General features: G+C 44.6%; 1 protein-coding gene across 2 annotated transcripts in view; it reads left to right on the top strand.

The window, feature by feature from the left end:
* The first annotated feature begins 3,254 nt into the window (after positions 1-3,254).
* The window catches only part of rbl1 (retinoblastoma-like 1 (p107)), an 85,532-nt gene continuing 71,338 nt past the window's right edge, over positions 3,255-17,448 (top strand). For both annotated transcript variants that reach the window (XM_048550401.2, XM_048550400.2), the window contains exons 1-4: positions 3,255-3,522; positions 6,162-6,295; positions 11,985-12,185; positions 13,127-13,191. In XM_048550401.2, coding sequence (XP_048406358.1) covers positions 3,376-3,522; positions 6,162-6,295; positions 11,985-12,185; positions 13,127-13,191 — 547 coding nt within the window. In that variant the 5' untranslated portion in view covers positions 3,255-3,375. The remainder of the gene's footprint in view (positions 3,523-6,161; positions 6,296-11,984; positions 12,186-13,126; positions 13,192-17,448) is intronic.

The raw sequence follows: 17,448 nt of genomic DNA, 5'->3' as shown, positions 1-17,448 counted from the left end.
TATTGTACAGTCTGGAAGATAAGAATTCACAAACTTGTGTGACATACCAGAAGAGAGAATCCTCATTTAGTTTCCCTTTAGTGCTTTGTGTTGGGAGTATTTGTGCAAATCTACCTGAGCAAGACACTTGGTTGAAAATGTTCAGAATAAAATCTACCTTGCATTGTAAAATGTTGCGTAGTCCCCAACATCTTGATTGATGACTCACTTTAATAAGCAAGACAGACCTTTATCAATGTGATTACATCTTTGCCCCAAAATGGTTGTCAGTTTTATCAAATGCCTTTGCAGAATTTACGTAATGTTGGGGTGTGACTTCATTTAAATTGGGATAGGAGGAGACCATTTAATCTCTTGAGACCTTACACTGCCACACAATTATATCATTGCCATAAACTATCTCAACATTACACACCTTTGTTCCTTATCTCCTGATCCCTTTAACTAACAAAAATCTATTGTTCTCAGTCAACATTGAATTGTGATTGGGAACAATCAACACAACATTTATAGCCTGGAGAAAATGGTCCAGAGTTCTGCTACTCTATGTAGTAAAAGTCCTTCTTAATTTCATCCTTAACTGATTTAGCATTCGTTGTAACATTGATGTTTTATTCGGGATTCCAGTCAAGGGAAATTTCTTTTTCGGGGCTATTAAACACATTAATTTTTTTCTACTCAGTACTTTGCACTCCATTGACTTAATATTGATTGTAAATGCTGGACTTTAGCTATAACTAAGCTTCTCTGTGACAGTGATGACAGTGGAGTTTGGATAATGATTTCAAAGAGGGACAGCAGAGCATGGAATGGGGAATCAAAAGGAAATCCGAGTGCATCCTTGGCGTCGGTTTACCTTTTTGATTTACAGACTACTGGTCAATGGGGGCCTTTTCTGGATGGATGGACTTTATGCCGTGCTATCTATTTTCCCCCACTGCTGTACGTTGACAATGTTGGAATTCAGCATTCTGATCTCTCTCTCTCTTTTCCATTGCTGAAAAGCAATAATTTGGAGAAACAAACAATGCTGGAGACACACAGCAAGTCTGGCAGCATCTTAGGAGAACTTCTCTTTTCAATGTGCTTTGGACAACCACATCAGACTATGAGTAAATTAGCACCCAGTGGTGTGTTCACAAGATCCACCAAATCAAGAGGCAAGGAAGGCAGTCCAACAGCAGCACCCTCCCCCAACAATGTGGCCAGCAATTATTCCTGGCAGAATCATAGAACAAAAGAACTGTCAACGCTGGAGATTGAAAACAAAAACAAACTGCTGGAGAAGCTCAGCAGGTCTGGCTCCATCTATGGAAGCAAATAGACACAATGTTTGATATCCAGTGACCCTTCCACAAACCAGTTGCTGTGGGCAGGATCTCATTTGTTGATCTGATAGACTCCCAAAGCAGCTGCTCTGGTCTGAACTTAGTTTTTACAGGGGTCTGCCGGGAGGGCAGTGGAAGTGGTTTTGTTGAGGTGCTTGAAGCATTCCTGTCAATTCGTGCAATCCCTGGATCGGTTTTGACTGAAGTGGGGAAGAATCATTTCAAAATGCACAAATGCATTAAGGGATTTGCTTGAGAACATGTAGAATTGGTGACAGCACACAAACTCCCAAACAACCATCTAAGCAACTCTTCAAATAGCACCTGCTCTCCCTGTGTTAGAATCTGCTGATCCTTCCAGAACCCATTGAACAGGAGTAGGAGCAAATCATTCCCAGTAGTATTGCATATAATTCAGCTGTTCTTTCTTGAGAAATCCATTCTGCAATTTGACCATTTCTGAGAGGGTGGGCAAGATGGCAAAAGGTCAAGTTGAAATTGGTTCAAATGCTGAGGCTGGGGAAAGAAAGTGAAACAGGTAAAAATGGGGGGGGGGGGAGAAAGTGAAACGGGTAAAATGGGGAGGGAGAGAAAGTGAAACGGGTAAAAAGGGGGGGGGAGAGAAAGTGAAACGGGTAAAAATGGGGGGGAGAAAGTGAAACGGGTAAAAAGGGCGGGGGGAGAAAGTGAAACGGGTAAAAATGGGGGGGGAGAAAGTGAAACGGGTAAAAAGGGCGGGGGAGAGAAAGTGAAACGGGTAAAAAGGGGGGGGAGAGAAAGTGAAACGGGTAAAAATGGGGGGGAGAAAGTGAAACGGGTAAAAAGGGGGGGGAAAGAAAGTGAAACGGGTAAAAAGGGGGGGGAGAGAAAGTGAAACGGGTAAAAATGGGGGGGAGAAAGTGAAACGGGTAAAAAGGGCGGGGGGAGAAAGTGAAACGGGTAAAAATGGGGGGGAGAAAGTGAAACGGGTAAAAAGGGCGGGGGGAGAAAGTGAAACGGGTAAAAAGGGGGGGGGAGAGAAAGTGAAACGGGTAAAAATGGGGGGGAGAAAGTGAAACGGGTAAAAAGGGGGGGGAGAGAAAGTGAAACGGGTAAAAATGGGGGGGAGAAAGTGAAACGGGTAAAAAGGGCGGGGGGAGAAAGTGAAACGGGTAAAAATGGGGGGGGAGAAAGTGAAACGGGTAAAAAGGGCGGGGGAGAGAAAGTGAAACGGGTAAAAATGGGGGGGAGAAAGTGAAACGGGTAAAAATGGGGGGGGAGAGAAAGTGAAACGGGTAAAAATGGGGGGGAGAAAGTGAAACGGGTAAAAAGGGCGGGGGGAGAAAGTGAAACGGGTAAAAATGGGGGGGGAGAGAAAGTGAAACGGGTAAAAAGGGGGGGGAGAAAGTGAAACGGGTAAAAATGGGGGGGGAGAGAAAGTGAAACGGGTAAAAAGGGGGGGGAGAAAGTGAAACGGGTAAAAATGGGGGGGAGAAAGTGAAACGGGTAAAAAGGGCGGGGGGAGAAAGTGAAACGGGTAAAAATGGGGGGGGAGAAAGTGAAACGGGTAAAAAGGGCGGGGGGAGAGAAAGTGAAACGGGTAAAAAGGGCGGGGGAGAGAAAGTGAAACGGGTAAAAAGGGCGGGGGGAGAGAAAGTGAAACGGGTAAAAAGGGGGGGAGTTAGTGAAGGTGATGCCGGAGGCGGGGGGGGCGCGGTGAGTGAGCGAAGGTGATGCCGGTGGGGTGGGGGTAGGGGGGTGGAGGTCTCAGGTACTTTCTGGCTGGGCGGCGGAGTATGGGTGACGTTAGGTTCCGAGTGCTCCGCGGTGATCCGGCTGTGCGAGCTACTCTTTCCGGGCTATTTATAGAATGGGCGTGGTGACCTGGTCGAGCATGCGCGGGTTTTTGGCGCCACTGCCGCGGTGTACTGTGGGATTAGTGTCCGAGTGGAGCCGGGGCAGTCGCGGTGGGAGAGAGTGACTGAGTCGGAGGGACGGAGTCAGAGCGAACCGGCAGGGATACGGGAAGCGACAGACAGGTACTGAGCCGGGAGGGAGAGCCAGCACCATGCCCAGCGGAGAGAGCCGGGACGGCGGCAGGCGGTCACTGCGTGACAGCTTCGACAAACTGTGTCAGGACCTGAACATGGATCTGGAGAGCGGGGCCGAGGCTTGGGAGAACCTGCAGCGGATCCGCCTCAACTACACTCTGGAGGTGAGGGTGGCTGGGAGTAGGGGTCGTCGCAGAGCCTCCCCAACCCCGGTCTATCTCAACTACAGCGTTGGAGTTGAGACCATAAGATATAGGAGCAGAATTAGTCTATTCAGCCTATCAAGTGGAGATTTACTGGGATGCTGCCTGGATTTGGTGGGGTGTGGTGGGGCAGCTCTTATGAGGAAAGGTTGGGGGAGCCTGGGCTTTTTTCATTGCAGTGAAGGATGAGAGGTGGCTTGATAGAGGTGTACAAGATGATCAGAGTGCATAGTCAGACTTTTTCCCAGGGCGGAAATGACTGTTACGAGGGGGACATAATTTTAAGGTGATTGGAGGGGGGCATAGGGGAGATGTCAGAGGTAGGTTCTTTATACAGAGAGTGGTGAGTGTGTGGAATGCGCTGCCAGCAATGGTAATAGAGTCAGATATTTTAGAGCCTTTTGGACAGGCATGTGGAGGGTAGTAAACTGTAGTGGAAGCAGGATAGATTGATCTTAGGATAATAGATCAGCACAACATTGTGAGTCAAAGCCTGTATTGTACTGTTCTATGTTCTATATGTTAGTCTGTGCCCCCATTTGATCACAGTTGATGTGTTGCTCAAACCCATCATCCTGCCTTCTCCCTGTAACCCCTGATCCCCTCACGAATCAATTGCTGTCTTAAATACAGTCAACCATTTGGCTTCCTCAGCCTGCTGCGGCAGTGAGTACTTTGGCAGGAAGCATACAGGCATTGACTGCTTTCTAAATGGGGAAAGGCTTTGGAATTGAGGGAATGTATCTCATTGAGACTTAAAGAATACTGAGACGCCTGAATAGATTGGACATGAAGATGATGCTCCTACCTGTAGGAGAGACTTGGTCCCAAGAGCACAAACTCAGAGTGAAGGGACCATCCTTTAGAATGGAAGAGGACTTCCTTCAGCCAGAGGATAGTTAATTTGTGGAACTCATAGCTGTTCTTGATTGGCAATAGGAACAAGGATGGGGGAGAGAGGGCAGGAGATCGAGGAACATATCTGCCATGATCAAGTGGCAGAGCAGATTTGATGTGCTGAAGAGCTTAATGCTGCTCCTATCTAGAGTGGTCTAAAGTGTGAACCTCATTTGTGTGGAATTTAAGTTTTTAAACTGAGAATTTAAATTTCTCTTGATTATTAATGCAGTACCACTACCACATTCAATAAATAGAACAGTTGAAAACACAGTTTGTGGTTAACTAGTATATTGCTGATCATTTCTGTGATATATGATGTCTTTTTGATGAGTGCGGAAGTGATGTGTGTAGTGGTTGGTTTTAAAACACACCAGCTGCATTTCTGTGTTGTGGAATTTGCTTTATGTTTGTACTTGTCTCTAACTTGGTCACTCTGCAAGTTTCACTTGTTTCCTTCCAATAATTAAGATTATTGCTAAGGAAAAATAGTTGCAATATAAACATCTGTAACAGAAGAAATAGATTGAGTCATTAAATGCATTTTTCAATTTAGAGTTAAACTCACTTTCAATTTATAATTTCACTGATATTTTGTGCTGTAAATTGGATTGATTCTATTTGTGCCTGCCCATTTGCTACAAAATCAAAGCTAAAGAACATTTCACTCAATAGTCATGCCTGCATGAATGTCCTAATTATCAATTCTATGTTGATATTGCACCTGGGGAACTATTGTATGTTAACCCAGGTGAAGTTGCAGTGAAACAGTGGAATAGTTCATGGAGTTTGAGGATTATTTCAGTGATTTCAAATTCATTTTGTGGAGATCAGGACTTTGGTGTGAGCATATGTTATGTACTATGTACACTTCTGGTCTCCAAATCTAAGCTCACGTATATCTATTTAGTGCAACAAAGATTTACTCGATTGGATCCTGGAATATGAGGATTCCCTTGTGTGGGGCCATGAAAAATGAGGAGAAATCTCATTAATGATAAGTGTGGAGCTGGGTGAACACATCTCCTAAGTGCTCCTAAGATGCTGCTTGGCCTGAGGTGTTCATCCAGCTCCACACTTATCTTGGATTCTCCAGCATCTGCAGTTCCTATTATCTCTGAGAAATCTCATTAAAGCTTTTTAAAATCACTGCATGTGTTATGAAGCGGAAATTGATGCCCCCCCCCTGCCAAAAATCTGTTAAAAGAAGTATGAAAAGTGTTATAACCAGCTGGTCATCCCCAATCTGTTGTAAAGGAGTGGTTAAATAAAATGGAATCTTTTCACTTACTCAATCAACAAAATGTAACAATTTACTTATCTAACTTTAACAGTGAACAAATTAGCAAAACTACTAACAAACAAACAATTCCCCCTTAACTATTAACTACTCCTGAATAAAACAAAACTCTTCAGTAAGGTGATGTCACCTCACCTCAGCCAACGAAGGAGCAGCACTCCAAAAGCTTGTGATTTCAAATAAATCTGAACTATACCCTGGTGTCATGTGACTTCTGACTGAATATGTTCAAGGGTGAGAGATCTTTTGACGTTTCAGAACCTAGCAATATGGAGAGCAAGTGGGAATGTGGAGTTGAACTGAAAGGTTAGTCACGCCCATACTGAGTGATACACCAGTCTGGACAGACTAGTCTGATTGTGTTCCTATTTTTAATGGACTCGTTTCTTAATGCTTGTTTCAGGGAGAAACTCTGCACTGGCTTGCATGTGCCTTGTATGTAGCCTGTCGCAAAAGTATCACGCCAACTGTTGGCAAGGGGACAATGGAAGGAAACGGTGTGTCACTGACAAGAATCCTCCGCTCATCAAAGTTAAGGTAACATTCTTTATGACACAGGTAGATGCAGAGAACAGGAGAAGCAATTCCGCTTGTGTGGGAGTGAACTGCTTATTGTCTAGAATGGAGCAGTATTGATAGTCATTAGAAAGACTTACTGCCCTGACAGAACTGTGCTCAGCTCAGTTGTACAATTTTGAACGGACGGACTGTTTTAAAATACAATGCACTGCTTTTTCAGATTGCGGTGGGAATTTTATATATAATCTAAATTTAGAAAGCTACAGCTTATTAATGTATCTCATCCTTTTGAGTGCACAGATCATTTGACTTTTTTTATTCACTTGTGGAAAGTCAACATTGCTGGTTGGGCCAGCATTTGTGTCCATCCCTTGTTGCCCTTAAGCCCATATGCTGTTGGTTAACCCACAATGCCCTTAGGAGGGGGGATTTCCAGGATTTTGAACCAGTGGCGTGAAGGAGCGGCGATATAATTCCCGTTCAGGATGGTGAGTGACATGAAGAGGAACTTGCAGGTGGTGGTATTCCCATGTATCTACTGCATTTATGCTTCTAGGTGGAAGTGGTTGTGGGTTTAGAAGGTGCTGTCTGAGGATATTTCTGCAGTGCATCTTGTAGATTGTACATACTGCTGCTACTGAGCATCAGTGCTGGAGGGAGCGGATATTTGTGGATGTGGTGCCACTTCAGGCTGTTTCGAGATGTTGTCAAGCTTGTTAATTGTTGAGGCAACTGCGCTCATCCAGGCAAGGGGGGAGTATTCCATCACAGATGACGACAGGGTGGAGCTGCATGAACACAGCAGGCCAAGCAGCATCTCAGGAGCACCTTCTAAGATGCTGTTTGGCCTGCTGTGTTGATCCAGCTCCACCCTTTGTCATCTCGGATTCTCCAGCATCTGCAGTTCCTATTATCTCTGATACAGTATTCCATCACACTCCTGATTTGTGCCACGTAATTTGTGTACAGGCTTTGGGAAGTCACAAGGCTAGCTACTTGCCACAGTATTCCCAATCTCGGACCTGCCTCTGTAGCCACAGACTAAGCGTAGACTTGGCGACTGCTTTGCAGAACATCTCTGTTCTTTTCGCAAAAAAAGACCCTGAATTACCTGTTGCCTGCCACTTCAACGCACCATGCTGCTCCCTGGCTAATATCTCTGTCTCTGGCTTGCTGCAAAGCTCCAGCGAAGCCCAATGCAAGCTGGAGGACCAACACGTCATTTTCCGCTTGGGGATCCTACAGCCCTCCGGACTCAACATTGAGTTCAATAATTTTAGGGCCTAAACTCTCCCATGTCCCAGCCCCCTACCCCACACACCAGGCCTTGTTACCACATAGCTTGTCATTACTCACCCCCCTGTTATTAATCACTAACATCAACTATTCACCCTCCCAGCCTGATAGTTAGCAACTCCTTTGTCTATCCAACTGTCTTTCTCTCTCTTTGGGCTCTATCTTATCATTTACTCCCTACCCTACCCACCTCCCTATTTTCTGCATATAAATTGACATTTTCCCAGCCACCACCAGTTCTGAGGAAGGGTCATCGGACCCGAAATTTTAACTCTGTTTTTCCCTTCACAAACACTGCCAGACCTGCTGTGCTTCTCCAGCAACTTTTTTTTGTTTCTGTAGCCACAGTGTTTATGTGGCAAGTCCACTTAAGTTTCTGATCTTTGGTGACCCCTGAGGATGATTGTAGTGGAGAAGTCAGTGATTGTGACACCATTGAATGTGATTAGATTGCATTTTTTTGATGATGGTCATTGCTTAGCATTTATGTGGTGTGAATCGTACTTGCCATTTGTCAGCTGAAGCCTGGATATTGTCCAGATCTTGTTGCACTTGAATATTGACTTCAGTATCTGAGGAAGTCGCAAATGGTGCTGAACATTGTGTAGTCATTGGTGAACATCAGCACTTCTGCCCTTATGGCTCAGAGAACGTCATTGAAGTAGCTGAAGGTGATTGAGAAACTCCTGAAATGACTGACCTCCAACAACCACACCCGTCTTCCCATGTACCAGGTATGACTGCAACTAGCGGAGAGCTTTTCCCTGATACCTGTTGATTCCAGTTTTGCTCAGGCTCCTTGAAGCAACATTTGGTTGAGTATGCCCTTGATGTCAAGGGTGTCATTCTGGATGTTCCTGAACAGGTGCTGCTTGATAGGGCTCTTGAAAACAACTTTCAATCACTTCAAGGATGATTGACTAGAGTGATAGCATGGTAATTACAGCGGTTAGATTGTCCTGCTTTTTGTGTACAGGAAATACCTGAGCAACTTTCCACTTTGTCAGTTAGATGCCAGTGTTGTAATCAATTTGGAAGAGCTTGGCTATGGGAGTGGAAAGTTCTAGGGCACATGTCTTCAGTACTATTGCAGGAATGTTATCAGGGCCCATAGCCTTTGCAGTATCCGTGAAGGTGCAGACTGTGCTGGAGTACTGCTCTGCTGTAGATTGCCCAAATTGCTTTATTGATGCCCAGTCTTGAGTTGTTTGAAATCTGTCTGATTTAGCATGGTGATACTGCCACACAACGTGTTGGAGGGTATTCTCATTGTGAAGGTGGGACTCTATCCACAATGTCAGTAGATGGAGTTTAATTTAGATAAATGTGAGATGCTGCATTTTGGAAAGGCAAAACAAGGCAGGACTTAGACATTAATGATAAGGTCCTTGGGAGTATTGCTGAGCAAAGAGACTTTGGAGTACAGGTTTATCGTTTCTTGAGAGTGGAGTCCCAGGTAGACAGGATAGTGAAAAAGGCATTTGGTATCCTTGCCTCTGTTGGTCAATACATTGAGTGTAGGAGTCGGGAAGTCTTGTTGCAACTGTACAGAACATTGGTGAGGCCAGTTTTGGAATACTGTGTGCAGTTCTGGTCTCCTTGCTTATAGAAAGGATGTTGTGAAACTTGAAAGGGTTCAGAAAATATTTACAAGGATGTTGCCAGGGTTGGAGCTAGAGTGAGAGGCTGAAAAGGCTTGAAACTATTTTCCTTGGAGCGTTGGAGGCTGAAGGGAGGCCTTTATAGAGATTTATAAAGCCATAATGGGCATGGCTAGGGTGAATAGACAACTACTTTTCCCTGGAGTAGGGGAGTCCAAAACTAGAGGGCATAAGTTTAAGATGAGAGGGAAAGATTTTAAAACGGTCTAAGTGGCAACTTTTTAATGCAGAGGGTGGCGCTTGGAATGAGCTGCCAGAGGAAGTGGTGGAGGCTGGTACAGTTACAACATTTAAGGGATGTCTGGATGGGTACATGAATAGCTATGTCATTAGTACCGATGCGTATTACAACTTCTGGCTGTTCTCCCTCCTCCTTAAGAATCCTGAAGACGTGATCTGAGACATTCCTGACCTTGGCACCTGGGAGGCAACATACCCTCCAGCAGTCTCGTTCGGTACCTCAGAGTCTCCTGTCTGTTCCCCTAACCACTGAATCTCCTATCCAATATCGCTCTCCCATTCTCCACACTTCTGAGCCACAGAGCCAAGTTCAGTGCCAGAGATCTGGCCACTTTCGCTTTCCCCTGGTAGGTATGGGCAAAATGTGGCAAAGGGGACTAGATTTATTTAGGATATCTGGTTGGCATGGACTAGTTGGACCAAAGGGCCTGTTTCCATGCTGTACTGCTCTATGACTGTGCAGTGGTCAAACTCTACTGCCATGGACAGATGAATCTGCAGCTGGCAGATTGGGAAGAATGAGATTAGGTCTGATTTTCCCTCTTGTTTCCCTCGTCGCCTGCCACAGACCCAGTCTAGCAAATATATCCTTCAGTACATGACCAACTCAATCAGTAATGCTGCTGCCGAGCCACACTCGGTAGTGGATATTGAAATTCCCCCACCCAGGTCACACTTTGCACCTTTGCCGTCCTCAGTGCTTCCTCCAAGTGTTGTTCAACATGGAGGAGCACCGATTCATCAGCCAAGGGTGGATGTTACGTGGTAATCAGCAGAAGGTTTCCTTGCCCATGTTTAATGTGAAACCATGGGACGATTTGGGGTCTGGAATCAATGTTAAGGACCCTGAGGACAACTAGGGGACTGGGAATAGGCAGACTGTGCAGAGATCCCCGTTGGCCATTTTCCTGACTAACAAGTATACCACTTTGGATACTGTTGGGGGGACCACCTACCAGGGGAAAGCGAAAGTGGCCAGATCTCTGGCACTGAACCTGGCTCTGTGGCTCAGAAGTGTGGAGAATGGGAGAGCGATATTGGATAGGAGATTCAGTGGTTAGGGGAACAGACAGGAGACTCTGAGGTACCGAACGAGACTGCTGGAGGGTATGTTGCCTCCCAGGTGCCAAGGTCAGGAATGTCTCAGATCCCGTCTTCAGGATTCTTAAGGAGAAGGGAGAACAGCCAGAAGTTGTAATACGCATCGGTACTAATGACATTGCTAGGAAACAGGATGAGGACATGAAAAGTAAAATATAGGGAGTTAGGAGGAAAGCTAAAAGCCAGGACAACTCGGGATTACTACTGGTGCCACAGGCTGGTGAGGCCAGAAGTAGAGAGTGAGTGCAGCTGAACTCATGGTTACAGAGTTGTTGTGGGAGGGAGGGCTTCAGTTATGTGGATCATTGGAAAGGTGGGACCTGTACAGAAAGGATGGGTCGCACCTGAACTGGAGGGGTCACCAATATCTTGGGTGGGAGGTTTGCTAGACCTCTTTGGGAGCGTTTAAGCTAGTTTGGAAAAGGGATGGAAACCAGAGCTACAGATCAGAGGATGGGGTAGCCAGCGTACACGCAGATAGAGTAAGCAGACAATCTGTGAGGAAGGACAGCAGTGACAGGGAAAAGTGGCAGTCAGTGCAACAGGTTGAGGTGTGTCTACTTCAATGCAAGAAGTGTCAGGACTAAGGGTGATGAACTTAAAAGCATGGATCAGTACTTGGAGCGGCAATGTTGTGGCTGTTACAGGCACTTGGATAACACAGAGGCAGGAATGGTTGTTGGATGTTCCAAGGTATAGATGTTTCAAAAGAAATAGGGAGGGAGGTAAAATTTCTGGGGGAGTGGCATTGCTAATCAGAAATGGTATCACAGCTGCAGAAGAGGAGGTCGTCGAGAAGGGCTTGACAACTGAGTCATTATGGGTGGAAATCAGAAACAGGAAAGGAGCAGTCACTTTATTGGGAGTTTTCTATAGACCACCACCAACTCCTCCCTCCACCACCACCACCTCTTCCCCACAGAGGAACAGATTGGGAGGCAAAATTAGTGTTAGTTAATTTTGGTATTTTAGTTTGAACAAAAGCTTTTGAAATATCATTTTAAGTCTTCATTCCAAGAGGTACAACATGCATGCGAGTACATTTGAAATTGGTAAAAGTTTTGTGCTTAATCGGTCGTGTATTTTGCTACCATGCACTGGACTAGCCTGCCCACAACAAAGTCGAAGCTAATAATTTTTACTCGGCCCAGACACATTTATTTTCGGAAATTGATTAATTAAAGGTACATCCGAATGCAAGAAAAACTATTACCATAGTAAATTTTAAAGAGTTCTTTGAACTCTTGTAATCACAGCAACAGTCCAACTTTGAAAGTTCTTTGAAGGCCTAAAAATAGAGACTGAACACTCCTGATCTGCATTGTAGTTTGTTTCATTTGTGGTCTCATTGATCCTTTACAGTAAATCTCACTTCTGTTTACATTGCTCCAATTTTGCTCTGTTTACAGCCTGATTCAATTTTTCAGCAAGATGAAAAAATGGGCAGACATGGCCAATTTATCCCAAGAATTCAGGGAACGTGTGGAGCAGTTGGAAAGGAATTTTGAAGTCTCTACTGTAATCTTCAAAAAATTTGAACCTATATTTTTGGACATGTTCCAAAATCGTCATGAAGATCAGCTTCGCCCTCAGAGAAGCAGAAAACAGCGGTATGTTAGATCTGTATGTTAGCTTCCTAAATTGCAACTTTTAAGTGTCATACTAAAGCAGTGGACAGCAATGTTATGCTGTCTGTTGATGGAAGATGTCTGACGTGAATAACTGACTGTGGGTGTATGGTATGTGAACAATTTAAGACATTTGTCCTGTGGCAGTGACAACAAAATGTAAACTTGTGTGACAGAAAGTGAGCCAATTATACTTTGGTTTGTCCCACTATTTTATCCTGGCTTGAAAGTCACAACTCACCCTGGAATAGGCTACTATGGATGATAACATTGGTTGTCCAGTGCAATACAGTGTAGTAAACACAGACTGCCTTGCCCTTGTGTGATTGGATCCGCTGAAGTTGGGCATTTGGTGGCAATGTACACTGATGAAATTGCTTCTTACTGGAATCTTGCTGAAGCAAAGAAATGAAAGAAAGAGTTTAATTTGGATGGGAGCTTTGGTTTGCCGGTGTTGGCAATGACTTGTTTCATTAATGTATCCTTTTTCTCTCATCCTACCAAGTTACACCCTTAATAAATTCAGAATGTGGTTAAAAACTTCATCGATAATGAATGTGTGACTTAGTATGATAAACAACTAAGTTGCGTACATCAGCAAGTCCAACCTTAACTTACATGTTAACCTTCATGAGCAGTTCAGAGAACAGTGCTATAACTGACCTGTCTGTTAATACTACTTTGGCTAAGAACAGTACCAGTATTATATTTTAAGTCCTTTTAGATGAACAAGTAGTTCAAAGTCACTGGTAAATCTCGGATGTGAATAGTGGCTGCTGGCATAAAGTGTTGCCATCTGAAAGGTGTCACTGAAACTTTGCAGTAGCAAAGAATCAACATCTTTGGGGAGGAATAAGAAAAATTGCTAAGCCAAAGTTCAAACATATTCTGTTTGTAATGCAATTGTGTTCCATGTCTTACAGGCGCCTTCCATGCAGCACCTCTGATGCTTTTAGTTTTTGCTGGACCTTGTTTGTATATACTAAAGGTAAGGGATATTGCTCCTATGCAGTCCATTTTGTTAGACATGGCGGTTGATAGTAATGTATAAGTTTGTGCTAATAGAACAATCCTGTTGCCTGAATATTATTGTCAGTATCACCTCATTTCAAGTTACTTTGTTTCAGACGTTACCTTGGCTTAGTTGTTCCTCCAGTTTCTATGTGAAGATGTGGGATTAAATTCCATTCCAATGTCTTGAGCACGTGGGAGTGCTGAATTGTTTGATCTTTCTTCTTTCAGGTGACGTATTAGATCGTAGCCCTCCAGACGTTTATACCACAGGTCAAGGCTATTTGACTCTTTTCTGACTCTTCGTACATTCAGTGAGATACTGATTGTCCTTAATCACTTATTTCTCCTTTATAGCCCTTTATCTTCCTCTACTTGCATTAGTTATCCAGTTTTCTGTTAATACTGTCCCTGTTCAGACTATGATCATAGAATCTGTACAGTGTGGAAACAGGCCCTTAAGCCCAACAAGTCCACACTAACACTCCCAGCATACCACCAAGACCCATCCCCCATAACCCACCTAATGTACACATCCCTGAACACTGGACAACTTAGCATGGCCAATCCACCTAATCTGCACATCATTGGACTGTGGGAGGAAACCCATGCAGACACTGGGAGTGTGTGCAGACTCCACACAGACAGTCGCCCCGAGGGTGGTACCAAACCTGGGCCCCTGATGCTGTGAGGCAACAGTGCTAACCACTAAGCCACCATGCCGCCCCAATGATGTGGTAAGAAATTTCTCCCACTTTTTTCCTTCGTGTGGACTAATTGCTGACTCCCCAAATTGGAATGTAATGGGAACACATGCAGTTGTCCATGAGATATTTGGAGGAGTGATCACTGCACAGTCCTTGCTGTGATGAAGTTCCCTCTTCACATTGAGGACGCCTCCATTGTATTGTGTGGTCAAGTGACTGTGCTAAATGAGCTGGAATTTGAACAGACCTAACAACTTGAGACTGGGCATCCATGTGGCATTGTGGGCCATCAACAGCAGAATTGCTGTAAAGCACAAAAGATAAGGCTGAGGTATTTGTAACAATCTCCACAAAGCAAAAACGCATCAGTGATCCATCTCTGCCTCCTGGGTGACCACCAGGAAGACCAGGAGGTGTGGACGTGGTACAGGAGTCCCATGTGGCTGCTGCCACGCCGTCCCCACCCCAAAACAAAAGAGACATCCATGTGGGACACTGTTTTGGGGTAATGACCTTTCCAGGGAAACCTGCAATAACCACGTTTGGCTCTGCTGCACTGCAGGGGAGGAAAAAGACTGGCAGATGTTTAGTGATAGGGGACTCGATAGGAAGGGAAACTGACGGGTAGTTCTGGTGCAGCAAATGAGACGTTTAAATGATATGGTTCCCTCCCTGGTGCCAAGTTCATGGGTGTCGCAGAGTGGCTGCAGGACATTCTGTAGGGGATGGGGAACACAAACAGCCATCAGTCATGCTACATCTAATACTGACGATGGGTTAAGAAAGGAGGCAAGATCTTGCAGCAGGGATTAAGAGTTAGCTATTAGATCAAAGAGGAGGGCTATTAAGGTTGTAACTTCCAGATTCCTTCCTGTGCCAGATACAAATGAGTATGAGAGTAGGAAAATAGCACAGGTGAACATGTCGATGAACAGATGGTGTTGGAGGGAGAGCCTTAGATTTTTGGATCATTGGCACAGTTTGTGGGGTAGGTGGGACCTGTACAAGCTGGAAAGGTTGCACCTGAATTGGAATGGGTCCAATATTCTTGATGGGACATTTGCTTGTGCTGTTGGTGAGACTTTAAACTAATTTGAGGGGTGGGACACGGGGTGTATGTAAAGTCAGGAATAAGGTTCAGTCAGATATAAAAGGAATGTTAGAACAGCCCGCAAGCGGAGAAGACAGGCATGATAAAGCACACGGGAGGACTAGAAAGCTAAATTGTACCTACTTTAATATGAGGTTGAGTAGTAAGCCTGATGAACTTAGAGTACTAATCAGCATGTGGAAATATGATATTGTTACAATCACTAAGACGTGGTCAAAGGAGGACAGCACTTGCAGCTCAACTTTGCCAGTGTTTAAAAGTTACAGGTGTGATGGGGGCAAGGAGTGGGGCATTCTATTATTGATAAAGGACACCATCACTGCAGGAATGAGGAAAGATGCCTTAGAAGGCTCTTCAAATGAGATCATCTGGGTAGAGTTTAAAAATAAACAAGGGGTGATCACTGACTGAATTATGCTACAGGCCTCCCAACAGTGGAGTGAGATGGAGGAGCAAGCAGATAAGTAAGTAAATCTCTCAGATGTGAGATCAATAGGCTTTTGGCTAAAGGGTGATGCATTATATGGAGTGAGCTGCTAGGGGAAGTAATAGAGGTGGGTACAATTACATTTAAAAGGTATCTGGATAGGTACATGAATAGGAACAGTTTAGAGGGACATGAGCACATTGTATTGTGTGGTCAAGTGACTGTGCTAAATGAGATGGAATTTCAACAGACCTAACATCTTGAGACTGGGCATCCATGTGGCATTGTGGGCCATCAACAGCAGAATTGCTCTAAAGCCCATGAGCCAAATGCAGGTAAATGGTTCTAGTTCAGTGTAGGTTACCTGTTCAGCAAAGACGAGTTGGACCGAAGGATGTTTCCGTGCTGTATAATTCTAGTAGTGGGTTTCAACTTTGCTAACATTAACTGGGATTAGTTGCTTTTGAAAAGTTTAGACTGGGTGAAATTTTTAAAGTGCATCCAAGACAGTTTTTGTTCCTGTACATAGCCCAACTAGAGATGCGACAGTGCTGGAGCTAATCCTAGGGAATGAAGCCAAACAAGTGATTCAAGTGTCAGTGGGTGAACATTTTGTGGATGGTGACCATAACTCTAAATTTTCAAAATCCTTGTGGAAAAAGAAAAGGATAATGTAGAATTAAGTGTCTAAATTGGGGGAAGGACCAATTTCAACATCTTGAGACAAGACCTGCAAACACAGACTGAGGGCAGCTATTTGCAGGTAAGCCTATATTTGAAAAGTGTGAGTCTTTTGAAAATAGTAGTCAGAGATTTTGTAGTGAATGAAACCTTTGAAGAGCAGGTGTGCATGCTGGAATGGATAGAGATAGACGAAGCTGATGTGCTGAAAATTTTGTCAAACATTAAGATTGACAAGTCGCCAGGCCCGGACCAGATTTGTCCTCGGCTGCTTTGGGAAGCGAGAAATGCAATTGCTTCGCCACTTGCGAAGATCTTTGCATCCTCGCTCTCCACTGGAGTCGTACCTGAGGACTGGAGAGAGGCAAATGTAATTCCTCTCTTCAAGAAAGGAAATAGGGAAATCCCCAGCAATTATAGACCAGTAAGTCTCACGTCTGTCGTCTGCAAGGTGTTGGAAAGGATTCTGAGGGATAAGATTTATGACCATCTGGAAGAGCATGGCTTGATCAAATACAGTCAACACGGCTTTGTGAGGGGTAGGTCATGCCTTACAAACCTTATCGAGTTTTTTGAGGATGTGACTAGAAAAGTTGATGAGGGTCGAGCTGTGGATGTGGTGTATATGGACTTCAGTAAGGCATTTGATAAGGTTCCCCATGGTAGGCTCATTCAGAAGGTCAGGAGGAATGGGATACAGGGGAACTTAGCTGCTTGGATACAGAATTGGCTGGCCAACAGAAGACAGCAAGTGGTAGTAGAAGGAAAATATTCTGCCTGGAAGTCAGTGGTGAGTGGGGTTCCACAGGGCTCTGTCCTTGGGCCTCTACTGTTTGTAATTTTTATTAATGACTTGGATGAGGGGATTGAAGGATGGGTCAGCAAGTTTGCAGACGACACAAAGGTCAGAGGTGTCGTTGACAGTGTAGAGGGCTGTTGTAGGCTGCAGCGGGACATTGACAGGATGCAGAGATGGGCTGAGAGGTGGCAGATGGAGTTCAACCTGGATAAATGCGAGGTGATGCATTTTGGAAGGTCGAATTTGAAAGCTGAGTACAGGATTAAGGATAGGATTCTTGGCAGCGTGGAGGAACAGAGGGATCTTGGTGTGCAGATACATAGATCCCTTAAAATGGCCACCCAAGTGGACAGGGTTGTTAAGAAAGCATATGGTGTTTTGGCTTTCATTAACAGGGGGATTGAGTTTAAGAGTCGTGAGATCTTGTTGCAGCTCTATAAAACTTTGGTTAGACCGCACTTGGAATACTGCGTCCAGTTCTGTGCGTCCTATTATAGGAAAGGTGTGGA

Source organism: Stegostoma tigrinum, chromosome 19 (assembly GCF_030684315.1).
Source record: "Stegostoma tigrinum isolate sSteTig4 chromosome 19, sSteTig4.hap1, whole genome shotgun sequence".
Classification (NCBI taxonomy): domain Eukaryota; kingdom Metazoa; phylum Chordata; class Chondrichthyes; order Orectolobiformes; family Stegostomatidae; genus Stegostoma; species Stegostoma tigrinum.
This window is presented reverse-complemented; position numbering and strand designations above follow the sequence as displayed.